The 9,902-nt window shown below is 34.8% G+C and overlaps 1 protein-coding gene across 1 annotated transcript; it reads left to right on the forward strand.

Annotated features, from left to right (window-relative positions):
- Positions 1–818: 818 nt before the first annotated feature.
- LOC120088413 (pleiotropic drug resistance protein 1-like) lies at positions 819–9,253 on the forward strand. The gene is made up of 23 exons (XM_039045689.1): positions 819–1,372; positions 1,914–2,034; positions 2,303–2,391; positions 3,242–3,326; positions 3,430–3,589; positions 3,710–3,786; positions 3,875–3,928; positions 4,021–4,413; positions 4,518–4,799; positions 4,885–5,201; positions 5,281–5,441; positions 5,523–5,626; positions 5,718–5,874; positions 5,952–6,065; positions 6,157–6,320; positions 6,426–6,758; positions 6,862–7,152; positions 7,237–7,320; positions 7,416–7,549; positions 7,628–7,855; positions 7,953–8,124; positions 8,219–8,473; positions 8,800–9,253. The coding sequence occupies exons 1-23, from the start codon at positions 1,050–1,052 to the stop codon at positions 9,055–9,057; spliced, it is 4,356 nt and encodes a 1,451-aa protein (XP_038901617.1). The 5' UTR covers positions 819–1,049; the 3' UTR covers positions 9,058–9,253.
- Positions 9,254–9,902: the final 649 nt, after the last annotated feature.

Genomic DNA, 9,902 nt, shown 5'->3' on the forward strand with positions numbered 1-9,902 from the left:
TTAAGGAGGTGTATATGAATAAATCGAAATCATATTTGAATATGAATGAGAGAGAACTTGACTCTTGAATATATGGAAATATGGTCAAGAAAGAAGAATTGAAAACAACTACTAAACCAACAAAATACACTCTTTTTTTTGTGACTCAATTGTAGGAACTCCAAATTAACAGTGTTTATGTAACGCCTAGAGTTTAAGAGAGGTATACGAATGAACCCAAACCACATTCAAATGAGAAGGATTTTGAGGATATGAAGACATGGCAAAGAAAGAAAAAAAAAAATTAAAAGAACTGAAAGTTACTACTTATACCAACAAAGTGTATCTTTCTTTTTTGTTACCTTAATCATAGAAATCCAAAGTTAAGCATGTTTAGTTTGGATCAATTCTATGTTAGGTGATCTCCGGAAGAAATGTCTTAAAAGGATTGATGTTAGTTTGTGGAGATAATTTTCACTCTTAAAAATGATTCAAGACAAGCAAAGATGACGTAGTCAGTCCGGAGAAGAATGTCGAGGTCTGGTTTGAAGCTTGAATCAATTTAAACATTTTTAAAAATCAACCAAAACTTTACATATATATATATATAAATGAAAATTTCACTAAAAAAAAAAAAAAACTTGGGGCAAACGCAAGTCCTTTAACCTGGGTTCACAAATGTTCATGGCGCCACTCAATATGGACCATTTTTTATTTTAAATTTCTTTCTTTCTTTCTTTCTCTCTCTCTCTTTATAATTCAAATTGTAAGCAGTTTCCATGTTTCTTCCATCTGACATTTGACATTACATCAACAAGAAAAAAAAAAAAAAAATCAGTAAACCCCATTAAAAAAGAAGAAAAAGATAAATCTTTTTCATCCTCTGTTCTTCAACAACTATAAATACACCAAACCCATCTTTACCTTCCTCTCAGATTTTTTCTCCATTTTCTCTTGTTTGAAGGCCAAACAAAGAATCTCAGCCAAAGTTTTAAAGTTTGTCCACACACTGCATCGAGATCCCCTGTTTCTCTTTAATGATCTTCTGAAAAACAGAGCCTTGAAAAGAGATGGACACTGGAGAGATTTACAGAGTGAGTAGTGCTCGTATTAACAGCTCAAGTATATGGAGGAACAGCGCCATGGAAGTTTTTTCGAGATCTTCTCGTGACGAAGACGACGAAGAAGCTCTGAAATGGGCTTCCATTGAAAGGCTTCCCACTTATTTACGTGTTAGGAGAGGGATTTTGAACCTTGATGGTGAATCTGCTAGAGAAATCGATGTTCAAAATCTGGGTTTGTTGGAGAGAAGAAACATCTTGGAGAGACTTGTCAAGATCGCTGAAGATGATAATGAAAGATTCTTGCTCAAGTTAAAGAGTCGAATGGAAAGGTACCCATCTTGTTTTCCTTCCAAATTTGTTCAAGTTTAGGTCACGTTTACCCACGGAAAACATCACTACTAACACATAATCCACTTCCAAATTTATAATAAAAAAACATAAACTGATCGACGAACCCACCGCGCTTAGATTACCGTTGCCGTTATCTTTACATTACTGTTATTGTTCCAAAAGAAAATGATGAATTTCGATACCTTTTATAGTTATTGTAACAATAACAGTAACAGTAAATATAATAAAATTCATAATTTTAAATAAACAATCAATCCAATTATATTGGTGATTTAGGCTCATTACAATTGATCTACTGATGGAATTCTATTACGATTATATTAATTTTCATTATGGTTTGGTAAATGTGGCATTAGTCTATATGCTTTTAAATGTCAGAGGCTAAAATTTAAGATTTATTGAAAATAGAGAGACTAAAATTGAAATTGAACAAACTTCGAAATATAAGAATTAAAATGATATTTTAATTTTTTTTTTTAATTTAATTTATTATTTTGAAATGGAACTTGGGATTTGTAGAGTGGGGCTTGATCTTCCTGCAATTGAAGTGAGGTTTGAGCATCTAGAAGTTGAAGCAGAGGCTCATACAGCAGGCAGAGCTTTACCAACTATGTTTAACTTTTCTCTTAACATGTTTGAGGTAATACAATTAATTTTGATTCGAGTGCTTTAATATAATGTTTTATAGTAATCTTAAAAACGACAGAAGTGATTTTGATAATCCCGAACATGCACTTAGCTTAATGTATATTTGGGAGTTATAATCACTTTTGTTAAATTCAAAACTATGTGTTAATATATCTTAATCTCTCAAAATTAATATAACATTTTACATTTTTAACTGTAATTTTTATTTCCCACTACTTTTTTTTACCAAAAGTTCTCATATTCTTACTGTCTCTTCAAAGGGGTTCTTGAGTTACTTTCACATCATTCCAAACAGAAAGAAGCAATTATCCATTCTTCATGATGTCAGTGGAATAATCAAGCCAGGAAGGTTGGTATTGGTATTAAAGTTCAACAAATACTTCATTCAATATTTGCCATTTAACAAATATTATTAATCATAAGACATGTAACGTTTGAATTATCAAAATTACTTTTCACATTTTAAAAATCACTTTTTGAGGTGATTTCTTAATGATTTTTGTTTGATAACTATCACTAGTTTTCTTTCTTTCTTTCTTTCTTTTTTTTTTTTAATAGACAATTATTTTATATTAAAAGATTCTCTTCCTACCTTTTTTTCCTTTTTAAAAGTTTAGTCTATTTTTTATCTTTATTTTTCTCTAATTTTCTCTCTTTAAAGTTTTATAATGTCACTCTCTAATTTTACTATATTATTTTTTAAGTGATCATTGTTCTCAATTTTTTTCTCTTTCCCTAACTTTTAGTTCTTGAAAATTTTTGTCACTCACTCTTTAAGTTTTTTTTTCTTTAATGCTATTTTTTTAAAATTTGCCATTATTTCCAAATTTTTATATCTAACTTTATTTCTCTCTTTCTAAATTTCTCGTCTATCTATCACTTTTTTTCTTTTTGAAAATTTTTATCAAGCAATAATCATTTAAAAATACTTTTAATTAGATTTAAATCAATTGTACAGGTATTAATAAAATATTAGCATGATTTATAGCTCTTTTACAAAATTGATTGTAATTTTTTAAAAAATTAGCTCAAAATATGTATTCTAAAACTCAATTCCAAATATACGCTTAAAAGTATAATATTAAACATTAAAATGATGTATGAAAATTATTTGTTAATAAATCGATTTTATTAAAATTATCATTTATAAAATCACTCCAAAACACGTTCTTAATTTCTAAGTTCTATAATTTTTGTAGGATGACTTTGCTTTTGGGGCCACCGAGCTCTGGCAAGACGACATTACTCAAAACATTAGCCGGAAAACTTGGGAAGGATCTCAAAGTAAAGACAACAATACAAAATCCCAACTTTACACACTAAATTTCTACCAAAATTTTGTTACCAAATTTGAGCTGATTGTGGTTGTGTTGTGTGCATTTGACAGTTTTCTGGTAGAGTTACATACAATGGACATGGCATGAATGAATTTGTTCCACAAAGAACATCAGCTTACATAAGCCAACAAGACCTTCACATTGGAGAAATGACTGTGAGAGAAACCTTATCCTTTTCTGCAAGATGTCAAGGAGTTGGTCCACGTTATGGTCAGTTTACAAGAACATCATCCAAGTTTTCGCTTAAAATAATGAATCATGTCTTTTTTTTCCAAGAAACTCTTCTAAAGTCATTGTAAATGGCCAACTTTTGGTTTTTTTCCTCTGCAGATATGTTGACAGAACTATCGAGGAGAGAAAAGGCTGCAAATATTAAACCTGACCCAGATTTAGATATCATCATGAAGGTTGAAATTCAATGTCATTTTCAGTTTTCAATTCCATTTCCTTTCTAGGTTTAGCTTGCCATGTGTTAATATGATCGAGAAATTTCAGGCTGCAGCTTTAGGAGGACAAGAGACCAATGTAGTGACGGATTATGTACTAAAGGTGAAAACTTTTTTGTAATAATCAAACAACAAGAAGTCTAAAAGTATATGGTCTTATAATTTTATTCTGATTGTTTAAACAAAACAATGCAGATTCTAGGACTTGAAATTTGTGCTGATACAATGGTGGGAGATGAAATGTTTCGAGGGATCTCCGGTGGGCAAAAGAAAAGGGTGACGACCGGGGAGATGCTGGTTGGACCAGCGAGAGCTCTATTTATGGACGAGATTTCGACAGGATTGGACAGTTCAACCACGTATCAGATTGTTAATTCAATGAGACAGTCCATTCATATTCTGAATGGAACTGCTCTGATCTCTCTTCTTCAACCTGCCCCTGAAACTTATGATTTGTTTGATGACATAATTCTGATATCAGATGGACAAGTTGTGTATCAAGGTCCACGTGAAACCGTGCTCGAGTTCTTCCAACATATGGGCTTTACTTGCCCCCAGAGGAAAGGAGTAGCTGACTTTTTACAAGAAGTAAGCACATTTGACCTTTTGACTTTCCCCCTTTTCATCTTTGTGTGATCGTTTCTGTTCTTTATTTCATCCATTTTGTTTGGCTGATGGAAATTGTTTTACAGGTTACCTCAAGGAAAGACCAAGAACAGTATTGGGCTAAAAGAGATGAGGCTTATAGATTTGTCAGTGTGGAGGAGTTTTCTGAAGCCTTTCAATCATTTCATGTGGGGAAGATGCTTGGTGATGAGCTTGCCACTCCATTTGACAAGTCTAAAAGCCACCCTGCTGCTTTAACAACCGAAAAGTATGGTGCTAGCAAGAAGGAACTGTTAAAAGCTTGCATTTCAAGGGAGCTTTTACTCATGAAGAGGAACTCATTTGTCTACATTTTCAAGTTGATTCAAGTGAGTTTTAGTTTCATAGTTCATATCTTTATTCTCTTTCTCTGAAAGCTCATGTTTGACACTACCATGTTTTTTCATTTTTTAGCTCATCCTGATGGCTTTCGTGACAATGACCTTGTTTTTCCGAACCGAGATGCACCGGAGGACGGTGGACGATGGATCAGTTTACATGGGAGCATTGTTCTTTGCAATTATCATAATCATGTTCAATGGTTTCTCTGAGCTTGCTATGACAATCCTGAAACTTCCTGTGTTCTACAAGCAAAGGGACTTCCTCTTCTTTCCCCCTTGGGCATATTCCATACCCACATGGATCCTTAAAATCCCTATTACTTTTGTAGAAGTTGGAATTTGGGTGGTAATGACTTACTACGTCGTCGGATTCGATCCAAATGCCGGAAGGTTAGAGAATGATGAACACTTAACTCCAAATTTGATCATTACCTTCTTGATAACATTAGGCCATATGATGGACTTGCAGATTCTTCAAACATTTTCTCATGCTCCTGTGTGTGAACCAAATGGCATCGGCGCTGTTCCGTTTGATTGGAGCATTGGGACGGAATATCATCGTTGCAAATACATTTGGATCATTTGCTTTACTAACAGTTCTTGTTTTGGGTGGATTCGTCTTAGCTCGAGGTTCGATTCAAGTGACCTATGTGTTTTCAATACCATTACATCTGAAAATTACTTATAATGAGAACTTTTCTTTGTGTTTAGATAATGTGCATCCCTGGTGGATTTGGGGCTACTGGACCTCTCCGATGATGTATGCACAAAATGGAATAGCTGTGAATGAGTTTCTCGGCCATAAGTGGAGACATGTAAGTAAGAGACTTTCGGATTTATGCAAACAAAATGTGCAAAACTAACAACTAGAAAAAGTAACTGATCTTCGTCATTTTCCTGTTGCAGTTGGGTCCTAACTCGACGGAATCACTCGGAGTTTTAGTCTTGAAATCTAGGGGAATCTTCCCACAAGCTAGTTGGTATTGGATTGGGGTTGGTGCAACAATTGGATATATTTTGTTATTCAATTTTCTCTTCACTATAGCCTTGAAATATCTCGATCGTAAGTAGTCGAAACTCTACTTTCAAGCGTTGTTTTGCACTTGAACATGTTGTAAGTTTCCAGCTCGAATTCTGTAGCTTTTGAGAGCCCTCAGGCTGTCGTGTCCAAAGAGACCTCGACCGACAAAAGTGTGAAGAAATCTCGAGATGTTCAAGAGTTGGAGCTGTCATCAAAAGGAAAGAGCTCTTCTGGTATGCAAAAACAGGCTTGCTAACGTCCATCTCCCTTAATAAACATCATCATTTGAGAGTTTTTTTAATATCAACTTACATTATAATGCAGAAAGGACTGCAGATCAGCTTAGTTTATCATCTAGATCTTCATCTGCAAGAGTTGGAAGCATTAGTGAAGAAGCTCATCAGAACAAGAAGAGAGGAATGGTTCTTCCTTTCGAACCACATTTGATCACTTTTGACGAAATCCGATATGCAGTAGACATGCCACAGGTGTATATGATGTTCCAAGACATGAACAAAACCATTAAAAAGTATGTAGGATTGTCAACAAAACACTCGTGTGCTAATTTCATAGATTTTTTTTCTCTTTTGTAGGAAATGAAATCACAAGGCATTACTGAGGATCGGCTCGAGCTTTTGAAGGGCGTGAGTGGCTCTTTTAGACCAGGAGTTCTAACCGCCCTGATGGGTGTCAGTGGTGCTGGAAAAACAACTCTTATGGATGTGTTGGCCGGGCGAAAAACCGGTGGATACATAGAGGGAAACATCACCATTTCCGGGTATCCTAAAAAGCAGGAAACATTTGCTCGGATTTCTGGATATTGTGAACAAACTGATATACATTCTCCTCACGTGACGGTCTACGAATCACTTGTTTATTCGGCATGGCTGCGGTTGCCTCCCGAGGTTGATTCTGCTACCAGAAAGGTAAAGTTTCAACACATTCCTTTCACTTTCTTTTTCACCATTTTTATTCAATAATGTGTAGAGCTTGTGTGGATGAAGTACTGATATTTGGTTTATGATACAGATGTTTGTTGAGGAAGTTATGGAACTTATTGAGCTCAACCCATTAAGAGATGCAATTGTTGGATTACCTGGTGTCAGTGGACTTTCAACTGAGCAACGCAAAAGACTAACTATAGCTGTTGAACTTGTTGCAAATCCATCTATAATATTCATGGATGAACCAACCTCAGGTCTTGATGCTAGGGCAGCAGCCATTGTAATGAGAACAGTGAGGAACACGGTCGACACCGGCAGAACCGTGGTCTGCACCATTCACCAACCAAGCATTGATATATTTGATGCTTTTGATGAGGTCAACTACTCTCAACCATCAAAATACTCGAAATCCATTTTGATAGCTTAACTAAACATCTGATCTTTTGTTGTTCTCTTGCAGCTATTCTTGTTAAAACGTGGAGGGGAAGAGATATACGTCGGTCCAATCGGTCGACATTCGTCACATTTAATTGAGTACTTCGAGGTATAATTTCTTATCAGAAAAGAAAAAAGAAATCATTTAAAAGTTTATTTTTTGAGATAGAAAATCTCTAACAAGACTCATAAAATTCATTGAAGAGCATTGAGGGAGTTCCCAAGATCAAAGATGGCTACAACCCTGCAACTTGGATGCTAGAAGTCACCACAGCAGCACAAGAAGCAGCTCTTGGAGTGAACTTCAACACATTATACAAAGATTCAGAACTTTATAGGTAAGTAAATGGCAACAAATTGAATTAGTTCATTATATTCTTAATATAAAACATATGTTTTCAAACAAAATTGTGCAGGAGAAACAAGGCCTTGATCAAGGAACTAAGTGTGCCTACTGAAAACTCCAAAGAGTTGTATTTTCCCACCATGTACTCTCAATCGTTCTTCATCCAATGCATTGCTTGCCTATGGAAACAACATCTTTCATATTGGAGAAACCCTCCATACAGTGCAGTGAGATTCTTGTTCACAACCTTCATAGCCTTGATGTTTGGAACTATCTTTTGGGACCTTGGATCCAAGAGGTAAAAATGATGAAGCATAATATTTCATGGGAAGTTGTCATTCCTTTAATCTTATGAGATTCAACTTTGAATATTGACATTTTATGGGTTATTTCAGAGGCACCCAACAAGATCTCTTCAATGCTATGGGTTCCATGTATGCTGCTGTTCTCTTCATTGGAGTACAAAATGCCACTTCAGTTCAGCCAGTTGTGGCCATTGAAAGAACTGTCTTTTATAGAGAAAGAGCAGCAGGAATGTACTCAGCTTTGCCATATGCTTTTGGACAGGTAACTAAAAACGAGCTCGTTGTTATTTGACAACATTTTTGTTTCTTGTTTCCTGTTTGGATACGTGTTTACAGTTTGAGTTTATCTTATGCAGGTTGTGATTGAACTTCCATACATATTCATTCAAACAGTTGTGTATGGGGTGATCGTATATGGGATGATTGGTTTTGAATGGACTGCAGCCAAGTTCTTTTGGTACATTTTCTTCATGTATTTCACCCTTTTGTACTTCACCTTTTATGGTATGATGACTGTGGCTGTGACCCCCAATCACAACATTGCTGCCATTGTCTCCTCTGCTTTCTATGGATTTTGGAACCTTTTCTCCGGCTTCATCGTCCCTCGAACGGTACGTTCGCTTCTTCTAATTATTATAGTGGCAACACTCTAAACTAAATCGAGTGTTATACTCTTCCTTACCTTGAATTTCATCCAACATTCTAATAGACTTCTCCTCTAAGGTAGTTATCAAACATTTATGAAGGATCAAAGATAATAACGAAACTTTTGAAAGGAAATGAATATTTTTTTAAATAAATGACAAAGTTTAGGGATATCTGTTTATAATTTAGTTACCTCGATTTGCAATCGTCAACTCGTAAACTCAAATACATTTCGATTATTCATTTTGAAATGAAAGAGACAGTTGATGGTTTTAAAATGTTGTTTTTGCAGAGAATCCCAATATGGTGGAGATGGTACTATTGGATTTGCCCTGTGGCATGGACACTATATGGGTTGGTGACATCCCAATTTGGGGATATAAATGATCCAATGGACACAAATCAAACAGTAGCTGAGTTTGTGAGCAATTATTTTGGTTACAAATATGACTTTTTGGGTGTTGTTGCTGCAGTTCATGTGGGGATTACAGTGTTATTTGGCTTCATCTTTGCCTTCTCAATTAAGGTCTTTAATTTCCAAAAGAGGTGATTGAAAAAAAAACAAACAATACAAAACAAAAGTTAGTGTTAGGTTTAGTAACATTCTAAGGAATGATATGGAGTGAATTCTATTCAACCTAGTTTTTTTTTTCCTATTTATTTTTTGTTGTTTTAATCATTAAGCTTGTAAAGAAATAAATGTTTTTGTTTTGTCCAAATATATAATGAAATATTTTTTATTCATATATAGTATTAATGTCAGAGTGCAACTTAGGCTCCATTCAGGAATTGGCTGTAAACAATCCTAATGAAAATGGGTTGGAATTTTTATCATTTATAAAGCACAGACACAGATACGGTTATACGATATGGATACGATCGGATACGATTCGTCAATTTCTAAAAATTTAAGATTTGGATACGTCATTTTTTATATATTCTTTTTAATATTTATATTTCTAAAAAAGGAGGATACTGATACATTAAAAATATATTTTCTTTAACAATAGCACAAAATGGAATACAAATGCTGAAGTATAATACAAAAAAAAAACATCTAAGATGTTGAAGCTGGATTCGACCCCTGCATCCCCTACGACCTGACTATGTCATCCTCCCTTGCCTTGAATGCTTTTTAGAAGTGAAAGTTGTCCCCAGGAGGTCACCCAATATAAGATTGCTCCAAGCTAACTTTGGAGTTCTTATGATTGAGCCACCGAAAAGGAAGGTACACCTTGTTGGTATAGGTAGTAACTTTCAATTCTTTTAAGCCTTTCTTATTTCTTAACCATACTTTCATGTCCTCAGGATCTCTCTCATTCGAATGTGATACCGGTTCATTCATGTACCTCTCCTAAATTTGGGTCATTACATGCCTACCAGCTTCCACTTGAT

The sequence above is a fragment of the Benincasa hispida genome, chromosome 10 (genome assembly GCF_009727055.1).
Source record: "Benincasa hispida cultivar B227 chromosome 10, ASM972705v1, whole genome shotgun sequence".
In the NCBI taxonomy this organism is placed as follows: domain Eukaryota; kingdom Viridiplantae; phylum Streptophyta; class Magnoliopsida; order Cucurbitales; family Cucurbitaceae; genus Benincasa; species Benincasa hispida.